Raw genomic sequence first — 24,323 nt, 5'->3', positions numbered from 1 at the left:
GGAGGAACAGCGAGGCATGCACAGTCAAGTTAGATGCTTGCGGTCGAGGTAAATGTGGAGCTCAATCTTTTATTTCTCTGCATTTGTGGTTGCGCAATCTGCGGATACTAGCGATATCTTTCCTAATGCAATATCGAGAGGGGTAAAATATGCGCTTGGTCTGCTGATAAAGCTAAGTTTTGCAAGAATGCCGCCAAATTTGTCTATAATCTTTTGGATGAAACTTGGTGTGCTTCGAAAATATTCCCAAGCAATCAATGCAACCATATCATTTGGGAAACCAACCCGCTTGCATAACATGAACGGCTTTGAGGGATCCGTTGATACGGTTCGTAAATTTCGAACCCCAGGTAATAACAGCAAAAGGTTGGGGTTCAGAAGCAAGTCACCGCGCATGCAGCCAGCAGGGAAAACCTTTTCCTTGCATACCCCGGCCAGTACGTAAGCATGACAAGAGATGCAGGATAACGGATGCAGTGCACTGTTCGTGTTAAGAAAAGCTCTTCGGCATGGCCATAGGCAAGTAGTTATAGCCATGCCTCAGTCAATGAAACATTTGAATCCGTGGAAACAAAAAAAGGCTGAGAGAAAGGGAGGCTCGAGTGGTTCACGGACCTTTTTTTTTTTTTTTTTTTTTCTTGCTTCATGGCAAATCCCGTATCATCTCAAGGCTAGTATAAGGGCGCAAAACGGCCATGCGTTGGGAAATTCCGCGGATTTGCCCCATGGTCTTGAGTAGTTTCTGTTAGTTGATGCCAATCGGTGCTTTAGGTAAAGTTCAAACAAACAAGATGGATAAACACCAAAGCGTCTGCCGTGTATGGTGTATATATCGTCTAAGCCCTAGCCCGCTATTAGTGAACTCAAGTGGGCGCGGGGAACAGAAGCAAAATATTTCTAAAACAAGCAAACATAATCTTAAGTATTGTACGTTAATCGACACCGCGAAAAACAAACCTCGTTTACTGCGTATACATCTATAGTCGAGGATCAAATTGATGTTGAGTACTCTGAATTAACTCTGATGTCAATCCAGGCTATGGGTGCAAACTGAAAGGGTAATCCGCTCCGAACCGGGTCTGAGGCAGGAATATTATTTTAAGTCCGAACGACATTTGTATGGCCGATATCAATGGCGATCTCAGAATCCCCTCGAATCTGCCTCTCTCTTGTTCACTTAATACTTAATTATCGATAACCCCCCAATTGGTCATATGGTATATGGATCAGCAAATTTTAACCCGGTATTGGTATCTTGAGCCGAGTTTACGGTGGAACGATGCTGAAGGTTTCGAGTAGGCAAGGCAGATAAGCTGTGTGTATCGACCATGTATCTAGGGGGGTCCCGACTACGTCGAACGACATCCTAGGTGTGAGTTTGTGGAGGGCGAACGATCGATAAAAGCTAAATATCGATCCCAATCAGGTCTTCCTGGTCAGTCTGTAATGTGATCGTGCGTCCGATGTAATCGCAGATCCCTGCCGTGCAGCTGTGATTGCGGATTCTCAAACGTGGAGTGTCCGACCAAAGGATGGCGATCGTCTTATTGGTGCTAAAAAGGTCCTGGTCCTGGTTCTGATTCTGGCATTAGGTAGTTTGGTGACAATTACTATGTTGACCAAGTTCCCCAAACTCTCTCGTATACCACTGACAATATAAAAAGTTAGTTGAATATTATGGCGGGCTTGGACCGCGTTCGCCGAATTTAGTCCCAGTCTATAATACCTTTTGGCTATTGCATAAGTCATTCGGCTTTCACAGCTCAATCCTTAAATTTATAAACTTGGGGGTTGGTTCATGCCTATACATTGTAGCTTCATGGGATCAAATTGAACGGGCTGGAGGGGATCCCACGAGGTAGTACTATATCATTTTAAGTACTGAGTACGCCGCTAGATATTCCATAACAATTGCTAAGGAGAATGTATTTAAAGGCTGGGCGCGGGTAGCATCGATCGGCTCGGGGCGCCTGTAGGACTTGACACGGCTTGGTTATGTAAGAAAAATACCTCGTATTAGTTGACCTGGGTGTTTATATTAATCAGCTGATCCCAAGATCCCGCTTCAAGAATCGATAATTCTAAATATAATAATGTTGGTCGGTGAACCGAAAAGTGGATCCGCGAACACAGTGAAGGGCTCAAAAGATGACCATGGTAAAGAGAGGGTGTTCTTTTCCTATGTCCAAACTTGTCAGCACTTGTCCTCGTTACATTTTTAGGACCTTGGAGGTAAGAAAAGAGGGTGTCCAGACCCATGTCAGATTGCCAGGAACCAGGAACAGGATTGGGAAGATGGGGTAGAACGCCCAAAATGGTTAAGGCGAGCATCGTTTGCATACTGGATGTGCCGGTTGGCACGATTACAAGATCCGAAGGATGCCGTCTAGCTTGATGCTTTTCGTCCCAAAGCGCATGATGCTACAAGGCCAGTCATATTGTTCGCCCTGTTTCCCCACGGCACTTGGACAATTAGAAATCGAGCAGCATGTGACGAAAGGTATGGGTCGAAATCTGATGTGTGATCCCGTCGGGAATATTGATCGGCTAAGATTCGCTAGTGGAATGTGGGCTTAGCTAGCGATGTGTAATAAAGGGTGAAGAGCTTGCTACTATCGACAGAAGTGCGTGCGTCTCTGTGATATAGTGCCCTGGCGGCTGGGAAGCTGTCGTCATCAACATCAGTGATGGCCCACTTCGTCATCTCTAACTATAACCTCCGCTCTAACGAGTCATTGTCGGATGATACATATAGACTTGAGCAAGCCATCGCGTAGGCCAAGCTCCAGTCCGTGTCATGTAGAAATAATTCGGCTGGCGGGATGCAAGACCCACCATTCTTTTGATGAAACGGGTTTCAATGAGCATGATGAAATACTTTGGTCAATTTTATCTCTAGCTAAGGTATCATAGAGTGGTATTAACACCAATGCAATGTCTCCACCCACCACAGCCCTTTCGTCCGCAGTCACAGCTTGGTTTTCCCAGAGGAGTGGGTAGACAAAAGCCTCGCTGCAGTCAATGGATCCTTGTAGCTGACCTATCAGAGGCCACTCGATCCATCGTCGCAAGCTGAGGCGATGATAAGCAGTCAGAGATTGAATAGTCAAGCCTTTGTGGGTCAGCCTCAGAACCGTCGTAAAGTCCACGTGGTTGTATCTTCCCGTTTGAACCTGGCTGGTTCTGGGTTGAACCCGGTATCACGTTTCTGATACTGGGGCCCAAGACCTGGGCGACGCTATCGATAGAGGATGCCGTTATTTACCGCCGTGAAGCCAGAACAAAACAGGCGGACGAACACGGAACACCGAGATATTACGGTGTGCATACCAAATGTCCCAGTAAAACTTCCTTGATAAAGCTTTAAAAACTAGGTAGCCAAACATTATAATCGTTAGAACTGGTGCCAGAGCTAAGAATTTCTTGCAGATGCGGGCGTGCCGAACTACATGGTTGGAACGACGAGAAAAAATTTAACTTTTGAAAAAAAAAAAAAAAAAAAAAAAAAACCTAGAGATGGGAGGCTAAAACAGTGCCTGCAGATGGTCAATCGCGATATCTGCACGAACGGCCGAGTCCGATGAAAACTCCCAAATCAGTACCTACCTGCGGACTACGGACATTACATTCCTCTATTGTAGGCATAGGGGAGAATTTTTTTTTAAAAGAAGAAGCTCGGGTTTCCTTTACCTCCCTATTCGCCTAAACATTTCCAGAGTTGAATTCGGCTAAGGTTACGCAATTCTCCTCGCAGTACGGAGACCCCCCAACACGACTTTACACATGTGGATGGCTTAGTATAACTTTCCACCCGCTTCCATTCAGTCGGTATCGAGAACTAGTTTAGAGGTCGGAGTTTATATGCTTCAACAAGCAACCTTATTGATTTAAAGCAATTTCCACACATCTCTATCCTGCATGGGCAAGGACATGGGTTATTTTGAATTTTCTCGACCATGGTTCACTAAGTATCAAAGCTAATTATCAGCTCCGATCAAAAATAATCAACTTCAAGGCTAATCGTCCAACGGAAGAGATTAAATCTCACGAAGCTAGAGCCGGTTGGCCGTTGAATCTAGTTGGGTAATCGTCGGGATCGTTAAAAAGGAGGCGGATATTAGAAAGAAAATTAGTTTTTAAACTAGAGGTTTCAAGTTGACTTATTGCGTGGCAAACGTTAGAAACGGATCTTTGTGATATTGCAGCAAGATAATAACAAACCATGTTAGCCAAGTCTTAAACATCTTGACCTGACCGAGACTATTTTGATTAGAGGATAGCGGTCGATCTTCATTTGTGTTCGCCGGATGCGAGGGATACATCAATGAGCTTGCTGCAAGTCTTGTATATTGCATTTTGCGTTTTACCCAAACCATGAAGATTGTTCAACAAAGTACTTTGAAAGGCTGCAGCTAGCATATATTAAGGATTATAAACTTTGCGGTACGCCTGTACTCTGTACATATGTACAAATTTGCATCTTAAGGGCGTTGTTTCCCTCTACAATATTAACACCGTCGGAACTTCTCACTATAATATTTGTAAATTTGGATCTCTTCTAGAAGGATACCCCCGACTTCGAAGACTGCGGCATCCGGTGAGGGGGCAGCCGAAGCCGAATAGGCCGCGAGTTGCCATCTGAAAGTCTTGGTAATGTTACTGTACCTGAAGCTAGCTGAAAGAGAACTAGCATGCTAGTAAGCCCAAAATAAAGGGGTACGTTCAACTCTTTGCTTTCGTTCGGTGTTTCAGGATCAATGGGCTGCGTCAGGCTGCACAGGAAAAGAGATTGGACTCTGTACAACATCCACATTTTTCGGCCTGGCCGCACGAAAATCGAGCGAGTGGCCGGTCATTGGCACCCCGAATGGTCGGGATCCTGTTTGTGACAAGCAAACTTTCAAAAGATACTTCGGTATTACAGAGGCTAGGTCGCATCTGCGAGCAGAATATCTAGTTAGGTTGCAAAGTAGTTCACGTGGTTTTTGATTGCAAACTTCCCACAGCGTCTATGATTTTATGCGAGGGAGAGTTCAGACACGGCATTGAATTCTTTGTTCGGAGTGACTCGCATCTTGATATCGGTCTGCAGGAATGCAAACACTGTCAAATATGAACGGCAGCGTATTCAATGCGCGAGCAAACAACGTACTCGTTTTGCTTGACGATATATCGACGTGGTCGCACGGCGCTCTCCATAAGATTTAAAGTGAAGGATGATAGACTAGGGTCACATTCTTTAAATGTGAGAGATTGGCACAGGGTAGGACATGGCAAGCTACTGCTTTACTTTTGTGCAGCTTGTCTGTTCTCCGTTGTAATAAGACAAAAATGGATTGACAGGGTAGCGACCTAGATTTTCTCCACATTCCACAATTGACAAAATGATGAGGAGGTTCAGCACAAACTGGGAAGATCCAGCCTGGTCGCGCCGATGCTCGCAGGTGAAAGGATAACGTTGATTCATCTAGATAAAAGGAAGAACAAAGCTAAAGACATGTAAAAAGGAAGAACTGCGACAAAAGGTAACAAGAGAAGCGTCCGTGCTAAAATGGGGAAAGAATTCCGTAAGAGAGTTGGAGAAAAAGGAATAACCAAAGTTAACATTAAATGCCCAGCGCAGACTATTAGACAGCTGTATGATCAAGTACAGAGTACAGAGCACAATCGAAAGTAGAGGAACCGTATGGTACCTTTTTTAGCATTGTGCAGCACCATCAAGATGTGCCTGGCATGGCGCAGCAGTGGAGCTTCTCGCGCTGAGCTGGAAAAAGCTGCGCTCTCGGTACAAACCAGCTGTTACATATCAAACTATCGTCATTTCGAGTGGACCTCAACAGCCCCGTTTCCTATGAGCAAGGGTAAAAGAAGAGTGAAAGAAGGAGAATAGAAAGGAGAGGAAATTGGCACTGATCTAACACTTGCGCTAGGTATCAAGAAAGTCTCGCTCGTCAATGCTTACTACCAAGTTCCAGGAAGATCTCTGCGGGGACAAAACTCAGTGTCAACAACAACATCATCATCATTATCATCACCATCGTCACTATTGATAATCCCTGCACTTGTTCATCGACGACACCTGTGAAAAGGCTGTTGAAAGTGGAAAATGCAAAAGAAGAAAGTTCCACTGACAAGGAAAAAAAAAAAGGAAGGAAAGGAGTTGGCCAAAAAGAGCGACCAGAGAGTGACATTTTTGGGAAAAAAGAAAATTTACGCACAGGACCATTCTGCGGCCCCAGGGGAAGCCCCCGAGAGTAGATGGGCGTTAGTTTCTTGTTCGCAAATAAGAAAAGAAAGGACACTGCAGACGCACAGCTAGTTATCGAGCTAGCCACTGGTACCAACAGGGGCCCAGACAAGTTGGCAAGCCCCCAATCTGCTGGTGGTTAACCCCTCCAGGATGGTCATCTCTTCCCTGCCCCAAGGCAAAATGCAGTTTCCTGTACACAGCACTCCGCACTAACTGACTGACAAGATGGCCCACCGTATCTCATATGAGCATGGCCCCAAAAACGCAGCTTACGAAACATGAGCTAAACGAAAGGTGATTCACTGCACTGGTCTGGATATAAATCCATCCTAATTCCCCCCTCCCATCCACTCCAGATTCTATTGAACCAGTCAGACATCAGTCCAACTAAAGACAATTCAACAACTATCAAATACCTTTAGTTTAAGAGCATCCTCTCATCACATCTCTCGACTTCGAGTAAATCGAAGTCACTTCAGATTCACATCTTAGTCTACCTCATACATACACAATGGCCGCTGATTCTTCCTCGCTATCTTGCAACGGTGCCCAGAACACCAGGCCCATCCCACCAAGCCCGGGTCCTCCACCAAACAGACCTCTGCCACCAATCCCATCTAAATAAATCAACGCTCAGTTGGTATCACAACTTTGAATCGAATACATCAACCTGAACACACCTTGCATGGTAGTTAGTTTTAGTCAGCTGGAGACAAACGATATCATCTTTTATCGTATACAAGAATGCGGCTCCGAGCGCAAGCAGACTCCCAGACGGCACAAATACCAGCTTCTTGAATCCTCACATGCGAAACTCTCGAATCTTCCACATCTTTTTTACTGTCCGCATTGCTCTGGAGATACCACTTAGCGTTTACGACCATAAATACGATATTTAATATGCATCTACTAATGGCGCGAGAGGCAATCTACGAAATCGTCCTGCTTCCAGACATCCACGAGGAACCGATCCAGCTCCGCTATTTCAATTCTTTCAGCTTGGCGCTAGATGTGCAATAAGCTGCCTTTATCCTAGTAATGACGAAGATGTCACGGCCGATCAATAAACTGTATGGAAGAGAAGGAAAAGTTACATTCTCTTTTTTCACAGCTGATCATTTCATATATTTTTTTTATTTAATCTTGTTTGGGACTTTGGGCAGCATTTACATGGGGTTTTACAATCGGGTTATTATGTCTCATTACCAACATATGTAATGTACTGAGTTTTTATCATTATTCCACTCAATCTTCAAATTTTCATCTTATTTCTGTGACCTTGTAGTGCTCTACGTATCCTAGTCTAGTACTTTACAGTTTCGTTGTGTTTTTTCTCTGGTTTAAATCTGTGGGGTTATGCTTAGCAAGTTAGAGATACCATTGCATTATTTCATATTCCATGTCGGCATGTCGCGAGCAATGTTAATATGGTATCGTTCAGTATTTTTGTCATGTCGGTCTATACAATCCAATATTACAATCCAATGGCCAAGCGGGAATTTTTCCGAAAAGTCATCAACCGAGACCCAAAAAAAAGTTTTACAGTGCATGCTCCAAAATATCCCACCTTTTCAGCTTCACTTTGCAAAGGTTCAACCCTTGCACTCCCGTACGTGAAGAGACGTAGGAAACCCTAGCTTTTGCAGGATATATCCCGCCCCATGCTTGACGAAAGTAGGCAGACCACAGCTTCGCGAGTTCGCGAGCGGAGAAAACGGCTCGCAGCTTCTCTAAGGCACAGTTGGCCGCCGATTCGTAACATCACGTACAACAGTAACACGAAGGTTGTGTGTACAGGCGAAGCAAAAGGAATGCATAACAGGAGCATGCTGTGCGATGTCACATCGAGACGGGATAGCTCATAAGCTTGGCCGCATTTCCCCAGTTTCTAATTGTGGTGACGACATGTCCATGAGCTGATTGAGATTTAACATCCCATATGCGCCATGAGGTTTTCTGTCATGGCAGTCTGAGACAGCAGAAGAGCCATTATTCGTAGCGCCGGCCAGGAACTTGGGGCACGGTTCCATAATCTTTGCGGAGAGCAGGCGGTAACGGCAGAGATATCTCTTTCGCGCAGGTAAAGGCTAACCGGGAGGAAAGGAAGGAGCTTTCTGTTGAAAGCGTAGTGACAAGATGCATATTTGCCCTTGTCTCGAGTTTCCACCTGCCAACAGCCATTTCGTCATTCGCTGGCCGATTCCCGTCGGCTGGGCTGCTAAACGGAACAATAGGCCAACACCATGAAGCGACAACCATCACAGCTTCATCCCCCAAGCCCTCGATTTCCGTGGGCTGATCACCCTCCCACTTTCCTTGCAACTATCCAACCAGCTGCACAGATATCCAAGGCCAAGGGCACTTGTGAAGGCGCTTCACAGTTCTAAAACTCTCATATCTCTTCAATACATTTGCGGCTTCTTTGTTGGGGGGTCTACTTTCCGTGCCCGCTCCTTCCAATATCATATCACGTTCAAACTTTTGTGCTTGGTCTCGGTTCAAAAAGTTCCGATACGGATACCCCCTGTTCAATAAACTCGCAAAGACCCCGTTAACAACCTTTTGACATGATCCACTTCTCCGTTGCTGCCAATTTTAGCCAGTCGTAATTGTAATGGTTTCCTTTAGCAGACTTTTTTTTGCACGTTGCCGTTCCATAACCTAAGACAACCCGTGGCCATTGAGGTTCATGTCTCTACGGAAGTTCTTGATCCCTTCTAAGGACAATCACGTATTGCTGGAATAATCCACCTGGAATCGTCATCATCGTCATGAATGCATATTTCTCTAGTACGGCATTCCGCATAGCCATAATAAAACATCTCCGACGTAATCATCTGGCTTTCTCTTAACACTTGTATATCCAACTACAGACGTGACCTCGGCTAGAACTAGGAGGTTGCTTAACATGTCGGTCGCTATATAGCTATAATAGACCCACCACTTCAAGGGGTAGTTGGAATCTACGGGCTCCACCTTTTGCTCACGAGGCCAGCCTAGGCTTGCCGCTAAGGCGAATATGAAGGGCATATCGGGATACCGTTATGGGAGAAAAGCGGTAGCCATGTCGTCTTTTCGTTGGATGTTACAAGAATATTTGTTCGATCCCCTGCGGCTGCGTGTGTGCTGTACATACATAGTATGATGTTAGGTATAGTATCGACAGATCTGGCTTGTCGATAGCCTTGTAAGTCACCAGCTCGCCGAAAAGCCAAGATTATATTTTCCTGTCCTCATTCTTAGTTGTGAATACGAGAGGCTGGCCGCCCTCAATTCGATGGCTGGTTATTGGCGGGGTAAAGGCATAGTTATCCCGGTTAATGGCATGGGGCTCTTGAGCAGCCTCGACCAGCCGAAAAACGTAGTGCTGAATTGGACATAGATTTTTTTTTTTTGTAAAGATCACCTCAAAATCTTTCGTCCGATACTAATATCTATTGGATTGCATTTTTGAGCCCCAGACTATGATCGTCTTCCGTTTTTCTATTGAACCCAAACGCTAATTTGTAGGTGGGCTTCTAGCCTTATCCCACTGATAACATTTTAACATTCAAGCCTCTATCTCACCGAAACCAACCCCAGTATTGTGCGCATCATCACGACGCGAGGATCAAATGCTAAAACACTCCGCACCAACCCAATTAATCGGCAGCTTAGCAAATGACTCAAGCGAAAGGAAGTCCGTCTGATTTTTATGTATACCATAGATCACATGGCCAGGCCGGTCTAGGGTCCCTGGAAGCTTATGCACATCGTATCACCATTTAGTACGTGGCGGGCGTACGGGGCTGCTCACCCAAATGATAGCGTATATGTGCCAATGCAAAGAGTTTAAAAAAAAATCTCGTTCGCTTCACTGCATTACATACTTCTACCAATCTCCCGGGATTCTTTCTGATATCTCTTTTTTTTTTTTTTTTTTTTTTTTTTTTTTCCGGCTTCAAATTTCGGACTCGCCTGCAATTGTTGCGCAATCATCAAGCTCAAGAGGACAGGTCTTTCACCCATGTAGCAAGAGCTTGAGGCATACCCCTGCTCTAGATGAGCTGAACTCCCCTCTGCATGCACCCGCTCGAGTTAAACTCTCTTTAAGGCGCTCTTGAGGCCTGTTGTTAGGATAGGCGTGTTAACGTTGTCTCCCGAAGAGTCTAGTCCAGATGCGTGATTTGGAGCGACAATGAGTTCGTAAAGAATTTCTTCTTCTTAATAGCAGATGGAAATAACCTGGGAAGCGCTCCGAGATCTTCGAAACCCCGTTGATAAGGTCATGGTGACACAACCCTTGAAACATGAATCGAGTAAGCCGGGATATGAAGCTGCTGGTGTCAACGGATCCTCGATGTACATATCTCAATTTTACGAGCTAAACCTGGGCCTGGCAGTCAATTTTTTAAGGTCCCGGATTCAATGGAAAATACGGTGTGGTTTGAAAGAATATCATACCTAAGCTCTTCTCGTAATCTGTTGAATTTGACGTAAATTGGTTCCGTTTTGGATCCACTTCGTGGAGTGTAGTTACGGGATTAGTGTAAATCCACCTCGTGGCACAGTGTATACCGGTACATGTGCATCCTTGCTTACCACGTTTCTGCCTCACGAATACTAGACCATATTTCACGGTGAAATCAAGGTTACGATAACAGGGCTATTATGCCGGTTTTTTTTTTTTTTTTTTTTTTTTGAAGGCCACGGATTTGCCCTGTTAGCGAAAGGTAATCTTCGGGTTCTCATGCACTTGTTCTCGTCTATCCGTCGCCTCGAGACTGTTACCACCTTCTATTCTTTCAAAACCACAAGCTTCTGATCGAGTCCCGTATAATAATGATGCCCTATGCCCCTATCCTGCGACCCATGCGTATGCACGTATGTAACAGCTGTACGGAGATAGATTGATGAACTCACCCTAATTGCAATGCCTCATGACTTTGCCCGGAGAGGTTTATAAACTGATCGCTACCTGATCTGTATATTACGTATATACAAGCGCAAGTAGCTATTTGAGCGGTGTATTGCAATCGTAGGGTTAATATAAGAAAAACAGACTATTATATATCGCGATGAGATATACACTGCCTGTTGTTATGATCTACAATGTCACCATGTCTATATATCTATGCTAACCATGATCTCCATCAATTGACAGCTGATATTTTATTCTATTATTACAGTATATATAAATAATTCGCCAAACTGCTTGCAATCATTTTATCGGACTATTGGTAATGCAGTGCAGGAATTATCTAGCCGTCAAAACTCTCGTAAGTGCTTAGGTGCGAGATCTCGAGATAATATTAGTATACTTAATTTTCATACAATATTGTCTTCGAATACCCCGCATGCACTATTCCGGCGCCCTTCTTCGATTCATATCCATTAGAATGTCTAGTTTGCCCATACCCTACAGGCCTAGCTTATTTAGAGAAAGAAGAGAAATTATGTTTGAGAATATAACCACTTAGATATCGGATTATATGATTATGGGTTCTATCGACTAACTAACGCTCCGAAATCTATGATATCAATTTAGTCTAATTTGTTATCAATTCACAAAAATAATTGGTGTAATCTATAAGAGAGAGAAAACTGAATTCCCCTGACTAAGGATGATGGGTCTAAGCTGTCAAGATCTGGTGCCCGGGATATAACCGTGGATCGTAAGTAGACTATCCTAGACAATTACCTTTCTTAGAACCGAAGAGCTCGCTTCGCTTAACTCCTGGTAATGCAACACATGACGATGGGTCTTTCCAGGCACCAAAGCCAACCATCGACATGATCCTAGGATATTCGCTTCAATTCTCAGTATTTGGCAAAGCTTCATCTGTTCGGAGAGACACATGGCGCAGAAGGCGTTACGGGGAAATCCTTTCGAGCTTCATTCTTATTCGCAACTTCGTCTGAAATACCCTTGTATCTGGATATTTCCTTTGACGTCAGTTAATTAATTAAGGAAGGCTCGGATCCTACTATCGCGCTAACTATTCGAGCTCGAATGCTAGGCAAAACCAAAGCCGGAAGCCACCCAGATGGGGTCGAAGTCTTCGAAATTTTATTCTAGAATATTTGCCTCCACTCTCCCCTCTTTCTCGGACCTCGGGAAATCTTCCATAACTTCCTTAACTCCGTGCTCCCAGCGCGAAACGACCGTTTAACCTTATCTTGCTTGTTTCCCAGAGCTCGGTGTCTGTGTCCCGGGCATAGACTTATGCAAATTCGTATCCACCGTCGATCGTGATACCAAATTATAGCGTAACAAATTAGGTTAAGGGTCCTTGGCAGACGTAATATCTGCATTCATCAGCGAATTGATTGGATCGAGAGTTTTGGAGAGAAGGCCATGACGATGAGTGGGTATTTCGATAAATGATTGACTCGAGGATTATCGTACCGAGCAGACTCCGAGGAACTCCATAGCCAAATGCTAAGGACTTAAGTACTGGGGCTAAGGAAGCTAGGGAAGATGTCTGAAACACGAAAGATCCAACGCTTCTCTCGCAAGTTCTCACCTGACCATTCAGAGCGCGGCCCTCGTCGATCAAAGATAAGGCACAAGTGTGCCTTGCATCATTAGGTTTTCTGGCCAGAAGTTTCAAGAAACAGGAAGTCCAACATATGCCTCCTAGAGCTCTTCCAGAGCTCCACAAGGCAATACATCGACGTAACTTATTCGCCGATTACCGGGGAAAAAATGGAACAAACGAAAGGATCGAAAATCAAGCTTCTCTGCATGTTCCTTTTTTGTATGCATTTTTTCGTCGCATTCCCACTGCATCAGGTTCTGTTTCTCAAGTGGGGAGAATGTGCCGGGCGGAGGTTTTGGTTGCTCCGTCTAGTTGCCTAATTCAGTAGTTCAAAGCTTGCACCCGATATAAATTATAAATTATTGCATACTCTACTGCGCAGTATCTCACAAAGGTCTAGAAAAGAAAAGAAAACATGGTACCCAACGTACTCTGTGCAAATGGTAATACGGAGGTGTGGTTGAACTCTCCGTGACTTTCGCATACTCTCCTGGGCCTGGGTGGCTGCGCCCAAATATACGGAAGCTCACATTGCAGAACCCCGACGACATCTATGCCGCTCAAATTATTCATCTATCAGTCGAATCAACTCGAGCAAATTTCTGAAGTTCCATGCGATGCGAAAGTTCAAGCCTTTGAACTTGAGAGACAATCCATAGGATTAACAAGTATGTACAGCGGTAGTGTTGCATTGCTTGTATTGACCGTTGGTGAGACCTCCATGTCGGAGCGGGTTATATATCAAAGCATGATATTGCAGTAGAACATTTCTGTGGCATACTGGGATAGTAGAATCTTGGTAGTTTCTTTCGCAATTGAATCTAAGACATAGTTCCTGGACACACCAGCCCTGTAGGCTGTGACGCTATGCTAGTATGCTAGCATACTCGGGAACAGGAAGCGGTAGATGTCTAGAAACCCGGGGCCTTTCCTTGTCCCCGAAGGTACTTCCCACACCCTGGGAATTCATGGACGTCAAACCAAAGGATTGCTGCAGAATATTACGACACACAGATTGTGACAAAAATATTAGAATCTCACTCGTTACACTGCGTCGGCACATGGGTGCTGGGGGCTCGAAGATGTGAATCTAGATATTTCCGAAGTGCTCGATCGGGGTCTAATTTCCGGGAAGGCTGCAAAAATCTGGTTTTCGGAGACGGCCAGGTTTCTATACCGAGAATGTCTATTCGATTATGCAGTCATCGTTACTTCGGAGTTAAGTTTGATATATATTGCATATATATGCGCAGCTACAGTGAAGAAATCGAGACGGGTAGTTTAGCCACTGCCATTGAACCCCATTGATCCTCACGATATGAACGAACATCCGAAAAGTCTATAGGAGTCATCGCTGTCGATATTCTCGGAGAATGCTGGCTGCAGATGAATATTTTCATCACATCTATGAAGACAAATTGGCGCTATATCCATATGCACATTTTTCCATGCATGATTTAGACTAAACTTCGAGGCTAAAGCGATAGGCTTTCTCGTGGGTTTTGTGTGGCATGGATCGCTACCTATCTCGGCTTACTGTAGTTAATTCGACTGCGGGGTGTACGTATACACCATGCTGCAAGCAGCTGCATACGTAAGCTAGTCTAGAAACGAACGGTTAGCGGCAAATAAATGTCGGACAAAGTAGAGATCCGGATCGTTGAATTAATATACCGTTAGTCAATTTATTTCTAGATTTAGGTATACTTAGAGAAACATGACGTCTAGCCCAGTAACGCGGTGTACCGGATATCCTCTGGCCATCCCATGCGATTTTTGCTAGCTTCGGGTAAATTTACGGAGAAAAGATCATGGGAAAGTTTGATAGAACCGATGTAGTACCGCTCGTTCATAGATCCTTGTTTATGATACGCATTTGATCTAGATTTCACTGATTTCAAATATACGACATGCCCGATATGCCGGGATGTGGTATGATACTTTCTATGGCCATACAAACTAACAACTAATCCCAGGGCTGTATCCAACGAAAACTAAAAAAAAGGTATGCGGAATTTTGAAAGAAAGTTGTTGATCTCAATCAATGAGTATAACTAGTTGTAGAGGAATTTAGGCCTGCGGCTATATTGCATTAAATCTTTCAGAACTCCGCTGCTTCCATGCCGCAGTTTTTAATTATCTATGAGCTGTGTATGAGGCCACCCGCACATCGGCTCGCAATTGGGATTGATGTTAATTTAGCTCGCCTGGCATGAGGATTGAAGGGCCCAACATGATCGGGCTGCAGTCCGGGTTGAGATAACACGGGATCCGCTAAGAGATATTATTGGTTATCTTCTTATCAATGCTATAATGGATCGGCTGTGCCTGAGGCCTCAGAAGTTGGGCTGCAAAGTTTCATTAGAGCCTTTCATATTCACGAAACAACTGCGGGTGATGATTGAAGGCCAATATTCGATGTATTGTGACATATATGAAGGAGGTGGCCCCGGCCTGTTTAGGCTGAGACTATGGATGGTATCGTATGTACAATCCATTTTATTGCCATAATACCTGGACTCGAGGCTACATGACGCCATCGTTATGGGGTTGGTATGACGGTTCTTATTTGTATTCGGGGCATCTTTTGGCGTTGGCGCTCCGAAAAGCTTTTGCGCAAAACTGTTGAGGACCCCCCCTTTGCGGCAGAACTACGAGACCACACAGTTAACTAGTTGTCAAGTAACAGTAGAAACAAGAGGAATATATTAAGTAGAACCATGCATGACACTGTTACCTTCAGAGAATATCAAATATTTCTCATATACTCCAAGCTCGTCAGAGGGAGACGTAGTGTAGCGATGTCCTGGTGGATACATGTAATGAAATCGCACCAGACAAACACTAGCCCGGTTGTTTGTATAAACTCCGACCACATACCTAAGTTAGAATTACATATTAACCACATAAACTTGTAGTAGATCAGACCAAGTAGACCTATACCTGGATACGGTACTAGCCTCCTAGCCTAGCACTAGATATGAACTGATAAATTTAATGCCATTTCGACTTTTTTTTTGATATTTTGAAGCCGATGCTTAAAATCTGAGGGAGAATATGAGTTTACCTTACTGTATTGTGGCCCATGGCCCTTTATCTCGTGGCTGTAGCCTATGGTAAGAGGCCGGTTGGGGGTATCAACACATCGGCGCTTATCCCGTCTAACTGTGTTGGTGTGGTATTTTTGAGAGTGGCAGCCGCGGTGTGAGGCAACCTGAGTTTTGTTTGTCTCCAGATGGTTTCATGAAGAAACTCCTCCACTTTCCATAAATAAACCGCCACAAAAAAGTTCGACCGACACAGCTCTGCCCCTCCTCTCGACCTTCCTCTTTCACCTCCGAGCTAGCATCGTATCAGAAGTCAGGACTTCTATATCTTCTGCTCAGCCGCTCGATCTTTGACAGAACGAGCTTTTGGATTCTTGAACCCTCATCTCTCCACGATCAACGGCGCCCCTCCAATCTTATCCGCGATTCTATCTGACGTTCCATCGCAGCTCCATCGCGAGACATCCTCCCCTTATCTCGAATATCTCTCCCGTCAGTAGCTAGGCATATCTTTCACTATGACGGAACTCGCACCAGAACCTCAGGATCTCTCAAATGCTCCTCTCACTCCAGCTCTCCCCCAAGATGGATCCGCTCCGGGCCCACCAGACGACTTGAGAGACCAGCTCACGGTCTTCCATTCGCCGGAGAATTTTACTGTCAAACATCCTTTGATGAACAAGTGGACCTTGTGGTTCACTAAGCCTCCAAGCGGTGGTGTAAAGGTGAAAATGACATGCTCTAATACCATCTACCAGGGTTGTTCCAGCTGCTAACAATGATGGACGCAGAGTGATAATCAATGGGCCGACTCTCTTAAGGAAGTTGTCTCCTTTGACTCTGTTGAAGAGTTTTGGGGCATATATGTGCGTCTTGACTCTCTCCTTATCGATCTAATTCTTTGACAACCTACTGACACTTTCTGACGCTAGAACAATATCACAAAAACCTCGGAACTCGCTCTAAAATCAGACTACCATCTCTTCAAAGCTGGCATCCGTCCTGAATGGGAGGACCCCTCTAATAAGAATGGCGGGAAATGGGCCTACCAGTTCAAAGACAAGAAGACCGTCCCGATCGACGAACTCTGGCTCCACACCATGCTCGCTGCCATCGGCGAAACCCTCGAGAAGGAGAACGACCGTGAGGTTATGGGCGTTGTCGTCAACGTCCGTAAGGGCCTCTATCGAATAGGCTTGTGGACTAGGTCTATGGGCACAGCCACCGAAGGAAGAACCGGCAAGGAAGTCCGTGAATCGCTCTTGGAAATTGGCCGAAGGTTCAAGGAGGTATTGCGACTTGGTGAACGTGAGCAAGTTGAGTTCTCTGGTCATAGTGAGAGTGCCCACGCTGGTAGCTCTCGCGCGAAGCCAAAGTTTGTCGTATAAGGCGTCTGCGTAACCAGAATAGTGGGCTACATTTAGCCTATGACATACTCTTTCCGCTTACCTAGACATCCCCGGATCTAGCTTTGTGTCCCGTTCTGGAATTGCACCTTTTCGAGGCTTGGGTGGCTTTTATTTATTACAGACCTTTCTGTCGCTCTTATTTATTCCTGGGCGATAATGGCAGATACGAAAAAAAAAAAAAAAACCTGTATTTCCTATTAGCTCCTGGAAGGCTTCAGTGTCCTCTTCTCCGTATTTGGAGGAAGCACAAAATCACAATGGTTTTATTCAACTGGCGTTATGGGAGACTTCGACCTATCCTTTTCTTATATGACCTCTTCCTGTCTCCCAAAAAGGATTCTAGTCTCTTTTTTATCGTTTGGTGCTTTTCAGTCCCGGTTCTGGCATTCCATCCTCGTATTTACATATCTATAAAGCTTCACGGGATACCCCCGCAACGAAAATCGTCTTAGATCCATTACTCTAATCCTGAGATTCGACTATATCATTTGCGTGTATTAGCATAACTCAGGTACGAGTTCCAGCCTAGTTCATAAGATGTTAGTCGCTTCCTGTTAGGGCCACAGGGAACGGAGTATACCTAAACTGACGACGTTCACGACCAACAATCTATGTTCGAGGGGTACGAACTTTAAGTTGACCAATTGGACGGCTGAAATACCAGTATTTTTAGTTAAAATCTCCATCACTGTGAGGTAAAAGTTGAACTCACTTGGCCACAACATCCAATTGTTTCTTAACGTCGTCAAATAACTTTTCTCTAATTTATCTTTAGGATTGCCGCCTTCTAACAGCGTCATTCCGGTAAAGAAACACAGCAAGTTGACTGGCGTAAATAGGATTTGGTCTGCTGCTACTCTTGCTAGGAGTTCTTTATTCGGGTGGCCTGGGAAGCTGATCCCGCCTAGGAGTTTATACCATTGCACTGCTACTGGCCCAAAGAAACACCCACCCCATGCCGTCATCCTAAGAGTACGCGGGAAGTCATGATCTGCGACTCCCCGGCGGTCGACGGCTTGCTGGGCAGTGATGTCGCCGGCGCCGAAAAGGAACTGAGTATTTTTTAGCTTAATTTATCTTAGGATTCAGGGTATCTCAATATACACATACAGCGGTTGTGATGACCTGTGTGAAAACAGGCCGTTGGGTTAGCTTTGCTTGGTACCTTTAGATCACACGTCGTAGACTTGAGGGTCAGAACCAAATCTTTAATTTAGACACTCATAAATCCATAATTTTCATCAGTGTGAATTAAACGGTGGTCTCTGCTGTCGAAATGTGGACTTACCAACGAAACATGATCATATATATGATGCCCCGAGACCCGCGGAGCAGGACAGATTAAAGGAATAGTTGAAAATAGTGAGTTGTCGTCGGGTTAATCTTTATGCCAGTCGGCCGTGATTCAAATTTGGATGAGCTGTCCGAGATTAGCTCCGAGTGAAGGTTTCGCTTGCAAGATGCCCTAGGCTTGCCTATCATTGCATTGAGCATAATGTGGTTGAAGTGGTCCTAGGAGCATTTTGCAACATTCTCAACACAACAATGTTGTTACTGTACAACCATGCTGTGCCTCTCGGTTACAGGGGAGTGCTATATTTATCACCATGCATCACCCATATAGGCGCCCGGCGGCTTTTGTGATAGGTCAACCATACCAACGGTAATTTTGGTTCGATAGGACCTTCTCAAGGCTGGGCGGCTGCCAGAAGCTTACACTGGGAAGGGATCTCGACTTAAGGGGGTAGCCTTCTCCAGGCCCGTGCGAAGATAAATAGGCCTATGATCCCCGTGCTATCCTCCTAATCCGTAGCACCCAATTTTCTGATATATACGGAAGTCTATTAGAACTTAAAGGATTTGCACTACCTGTTAAGGTGGTTCAAGCGAGATACTGTTTCTATTTTGTTTCTGGTCCCACAAGTTGACCCGCGGGGTATATATCGGGTTTGCCATTCATATTTCGAGATGGCTTCTGGAAGCGGCGAGGAGATAGTTCATAATAACACATTTAACAATGAAAACAGCAAAATACTCCTGCAAGCAGGAGCTAACTATGGGTGAGCACACCTCCTTACGTAATTCGGTCAGACAGTCAGTAACTATAGCTCTTCGGACAGGAATTTCCACATCGCAAGCAACCCCGAAAGCAACCCCGAAATGCGGGTACAAGCTGGAATTAACTACGGGTAAACTCACTTACACATATGGCCTTCTGGTGGCTACAATTTAACTAATGGTTAAATCCTCGAATAGTCACACTTTTAATTTCATCCCCCCAAGGTAATGACAAGGATTGTTTTAATGTGATGGTAAAGAGCTACTAATAATTATTCCCGTCCGTGTTAGGCAGAACCAAAGGTAGTTCCTTTCATAAAGAGCGGTTTGAATTATCCATACTAATATTTGCGGACCGGTTAAGATCAAAAGGATAAACTACGACATTCCACTTAACTTACCTTTCCCCCGGAACCCTAATTTCGCTGGTAGGAAGGAAGAAATAATGGCCATTGATAAATATTTCAGCAAATGCTTTTTGGAGTCAGCATCTAGCAGGACCCCTGCAATTTGTGCGCTCACTGGCACCGGAGGAATGGGAAAAACTCAAACCGCACTCGAGTACGCTTACACCTGTCGAGAAAAGAACAACCTCACTGCCGTCTTCTGGGTATCAGCCGCGACTGAAGAAAATATTCAAACCTCATTCGTGAACATCATGCAACGGATCGTTGAGGAACAAGCGCGGGTATCCTGGCCTGAGTCCGCTCCTGACTACAAAGCTATCGCACATAGCCTCGGTATCCCGGGGCTTGTGGACAAAGGCGGCAGGGTCAGCTTCGACCCTGGAATCATCGATAACATTCGATCCGCCTTGTTCAGTTGGCTCAATATGCCTGGAAATAGCAAGTGGTTACTAATCTTCGACAACGCGGATGACTTGACCATTGGGATTGAGAAGTATTTTCCAACCCGCGGTGGTGGCGGAGTTCTTGTGACTAGTCGCCGACCAGAATTCTCGCACTGTGCTGAGCAATTAGACTTGGATGGATTGGACAGGGAGAGTTCGACAAATCTCCTACTACACCTAGCGCAGTTACAACATCCTACAGAATGTAAGATGGTCATCGTCAGACTAGATGAGTATGGGATTTCTAATTAATTCTTGATATTGTAGACGATCGGAGGCATGCCACGGCGGTGGTTGAGAAGCTGGGCTTTATGCCTCTCGCGATAAGCCACGCGGGCTGTTTCATACATAAGATGAATATTTCCGTAAACGAGTATCTGAGATATTACGAAAAGGCTTTCAAAGAGGCTCAGTCTCAAGTGCCAAATCTCGGATGGGCTTATCGAAATGAGACGGCTCTGACGACGTGGGAGGTGTCCTTTTTAGCTGTCCAACACCAAGACGAGGAAGCGGCATCGTTGCTACTTAGCTGTTCATATTTAAACCGAAACGAAATCTTCGAGCGTCTGTGGGAGGATGGCCAATCGGATGTAGGAGCTCAAATTAAACGTAGGTTTGTCCGATTAAACCCATCCATTCAATGCCATATGCGTATATAATTACTTTTTTTTTTTTTAATATATAGAGAAGAGCAAATTTTCACTCCTTGCCTCATACTCCTTGATCAACAGAAGCCAGCCGGGTGCGTTTTCGATCCACCCCGTTGTGCATGAGTGGGCACGTGAGCGCGTGAATAGTGCAGACCGCTTCCAGTATATACGAGGTGCCTTAAGAGTCATACGACGTACTCTTCTCCAAAAACCGCTCTTGCAATCAAAAGGCAGGTGGGACGCAGGAGAGGAGAGAAGAATCATGGCGCACGCAATGGTTCTCTGCGGATATTTAGACACCGAGTTCATTCAGCACGAGCTAAGGACTCATCAACAAGACACAATCGGTGCTATTAACAGCGTAGCATCCGTCCTCCATAGCCAAAGCAGGTATGGAGAAGCGCTTCAGCAATACCAGAAAGTATTGAACTGGCAAAAGAGGGTTTTGGGTGAAAATCATCCGGAAACACTTGCTACTGCCCGCGTTATGGCATCAATCCTTGATCGCCAAGGTAGATATGGCGACGCTCTTGAACAATATCAAAAAATCTTGGCCAGTAGGAAGGCTTTGAATGGTCAACAATTTGGTTACGACATAGTCAGTGATGATGATCCAGCGGCACTCGATCTCATTCACAGCATGGCGACATCCCTTTACAACCTCGGCAGGTACAACGAAGCCCTTAAACACTTCCAAGAAGCTTTGGTTGGAAAAGAGAAGGTTTTAGGCAAATATCATTCATCGACTCTTCTTACGCTAAACAACGTGGCGGCAATTCTCAGCGAGCAGGGCCAGCTTGACGAAGCTATGAAACAATATCAGATGGTTCTCGCTTGCCAAGAGAATAGTCCGCATAGAGATGAACAATCTATCCTTACCACAACCAATAATATAGCGTCGGTGTTAAACAAGCAAGGTAGGTTCGACGAATCTCTTGAATATCACCGAAAATCTTTGGCTGGTATGGAGAAGGTTTTGGATCCCAACCACGTGTCCATCTTCTCCACGACTCGCGACATAGCGTCGGTCCTTAGTAATCAAGGCAAATACGCTGAGGCTTTGGAATGGTACTATAAAGCCTTGAACGGTTTTGAAAGAACTTTAGGCCCGGATCACCCAAGGACTCTGACTGTGGCTGGTCAAATAGCGTCGGTCTTCAAAAGCCAAGGCTTATATGATGAAGCCCTCAAGCAATACCGAAGAACGCTGACAAGTCAGGAGCAGTGGCTAGGACAGCAGCATCCGTCAACTCTTCAAACCATCCACAATATGGGGTCGGTTCTCAGGCACCAACAAAAATACAACGAAGCTCTCGAGCAGTACCAAATAGCTTTAACCGGCAGAGAGAAGCTTTTGGGTGAAAATCACCCAGACACTATTGCTACAATCTACGAAACCGGAATAGTTTTACACAGTCAGAAGAAATATGCCGACGCCCTACAGTCATTCTACAGAGCTCTAGCTAGTTTCGAGGCTTTGGGCCAAGGCCACTCATCAACATCGATAGGGACGGCAGATGTTATAGAACGAATAGCATTGGTTTTCGTCAGCCAGGAAAAATATAAGGAGGCCCTAAAATGGTGCTCCAGAGCTTTAGAAACCCGCGAAAAGACACTAGGGAAGGACCATCCGTTGACCATCACAGCGGCTGAAACTGTAGCTGCTTGCAAAAAAACCATTTTCTACCAAAAAGGTTGTATTATCACATGATATCTCGGGGATTCGAGAATACAATTGTACAACATCTTGAAGGAATTGTCCTTAGGGTTTCAAAGCTTCTTGGGGCCGGCGCCCCATTCACATATATCGACTATAGCTAATATTGCGCAGAATGTCGCTCCTGTATCTGAGCACTAAATCATTCTGTATTGCAAAAACAATAAAGATAGTAGGGAGAGGATGACCATGTATGTAAATATTAAATCAAAAACTTAGTCTCATAGATTCAGATACAGATGATCGACCAGTCTACCTGGCTGTAGTGTGTGTGTGGGGGAGGTTGCTCTTTCTCCATTACTTAAACTCTCTCTTCATCATGAACGCGGTATAAAACTACGGATGCTTTCTATTTCACATGACTATTAATATGCTGACACACTTACTCCTAAATTTACACAATCAAAAAGAGATATATATATATATTTCAAGTACGTCAGTGTTTGTAGCATAGAGCTGGGAGTATCTGAAGCTGCTAGACCGAGCCAGGCTAGTATTATATTTTCTCGAGCACTAAATACAACAAACCCAACGCCCTTTCAAATACAGATGCAACATGTATCTAACCAATCCAAGCTGAGTAACAGAAATTTACAAAACAGGTGGCCCCGATATAAATGCCATGCCAGAAGGTCAAAATGAAAACGTGGTATTGGCGCCAAATACCATGTGACTCGCTTGATTCATGACCTGCGAATTGTAGTTGTTGAACTGAGTTCTCTATAGTCGTAAATTTATTGATTTAGTTTCTTCTCCGGAGAATTTCAAGTAGGCAAAAAGCCCAGGGAAAAACTTACCCCTTGAGGTTTTGCGGGTTCAGATGGTTGATCTGATCGGCTCGAAGTCCATTGCTCCAAAACCGCCTTTGTAAAAGCCGCAGCGGCAATCGCAGCATACTCTTGCCAACTCTTATTTTTGTGACTGTCCGAGTAATCACAGACTCCTTTGATCAAGATACAAGGAAGGTACTCCCACACTCCTGCGGCCTCCATATCGAAGGCGATGACGTTTTCTCTCCTGGCAATATTATCGCGGAGGATAGCAGACCTCATAACTTTATCGCCAGAGGCAACTGAACCGAAGTAGATGTTCGGAGTTGGTCGAGATGTCAGCTCGGGGCGTACCGATTCGTCCTTGTCACAACCTAACACCTCACACGGGGCGTTCAAGGCACCCTCGCAGAGGTCTATGAGATTTTTACATCTTCCGCCCACGCATGCGCTCGGGTTCTGGTGAACGTGCCAATAGTCTGATGGGTAGAGAATGTCCTGAAGGCTGTTGATTTTCTCTGGACCCCAAGGCTTGAGCATAGAACCAAGATATTCGGATAATTTTTTTCCGAGTGCTTCTTTCCCCGACTCCAGCTTCCTCGTGAATCCCCTGATCTCGGGACCCTGTCGCCCTAGTCCATCCTCAGGCCCATCCTTCATAACGAAGCCGTTTTCATACTGCCTTCCGAAATCGTAATGGACGATTTGTTTTCCAACGATAACATCGCCCAGCATTACATCTTCAACCCCCTTTCCTGGTACACCTCCACAGATCCCAACAAGCAATGCGAGCTTGATGTTTTTGAAGCTCTGCTTCAAGTTTACTGCTACGGCAGCTGCGGGGACCTTTCCCATGCCGGGCATGTATACCAAAACCACATTGTGGTTACCAATTTTACCTATCGAGTATGTGTTCGTGTCCCCGGGCGCCTTCCCGAGCGCATCCTCTTCTTTTGCCTCCTCGAATAGAGCGTGGACAGCGCTAGCCTCCAGAGGCAAAGCGCATATGATACAGATCTCGAAATCGTCTCTAGAAGCCATTTTTGGGTGT

The 24,323-nt window shown here is 45.1% G+C and overlaps 4 protein-coding genes across 4 annotated transcripts; 2 read left to right on the top strand and 2 right to left on the bottom strand.

The window, feature by feature from the left end:
* Nucleotides 1-16,336: 16,336 nt before the first annotated feature.
* Nucleotides 16,337-17,206, top strand: DFL_002569 (uncharacterized protein; the record flags this gene model as incomplete). Its single annotated transcript, XM_067631374.1, has 3 exons — nt 16,337-16,543; nt 16,610-16,684; nt 16,751-17,206. The coding sequence occupies 3 exons, from the start codon at nt 16,337-16,339 to the stop codon at nt 17,204-17,206; spliced, it is 738 nt and encodes a 245-aa protein (XP_067493926.1).
* Nucleotides 17,207-17,711: 505 nt separating this feature from the next.
* DFL_002568 (uncharacterized protein) lies at nt 17,712-18,526 on the bottom strand (the record flags this gene model as incomplete). Its single annotated transcript, XM_067631373.1, has 5 exons — nt 17,712-17,752; nt 17,808-17,879; nt 17,940-18,279; nt 18,338-18,392; nt 18,516-18,526. The coding sequence occupies 5 exons, from the start codon at nt 18,524-18,526 to the stop codon at nt 17,712-17,714; spliced, it is 519 nt and encodes a 172-aa protein (XP_067493925.1).
* Nucleotides 18,527-19,244: 718 nt separating this feature from the next.
* DFL_002567 (uncharacterized protein) lies at nt 19,245-22,496 on the top strand (the record flags this gene model as incomplete). Its single annotated transcript, XM_067631372.1, has 7 exons — nt 19,245-19,287; nt 19,348-19,416; nt 19,484-19,510; nt 19,581-19,588; nt 19,650-20,340; nt 20,403-20,744; nt 20,821-22,496. The coding sequence occupies 7 exons, from the start codon at nt 19,245-19,247 to the stop codon at nt 22,494-22,496; spliced, it is 2,856 nt and encodes a 951-aa protein (XP_067493924.1).
* Nucleotides 22,497-23,135: 639 nt separating this feature from the next.
* Nucleotides 23,136-24,313, bottom strand: DFL_002566 (uncharacterized protein; the record flags this gene model as incomplete). Its single annotated transcript, XM_067631371.1, has 2 exons — nt 23,136-23,222; nt 23,300-24,313. 2 exons carry the CDS (start codon nt 24,311-24,313, stop codon nt 23,136-23,138), a joined length of 1,101 nt encoding a protein of 366 aa, XP_067493923.1.
* Nucleotides 24,314-24,323: the final 10 nt, after the last annotated feature.

Source organism: Arthrobotrys flagrans (genome assembly GCF_004000055.1).
Source record: "Arthrobotrys flagrans strain CBS H-5679 chromosome Unknown unitig_3, whole genome shotgun sequence".
NCBI classification, from domain to species: domain Eukaryota; kingdom Fungi; phylum Ascomycota; class Orbiliomycetes; order Orbiliales; family Orbiliaceae; genus Arthrobotrys; species Arthrobotrys flagrans.
This window is presented reverse-complemented; position numbering and strand designations above follow the sequence as displayed.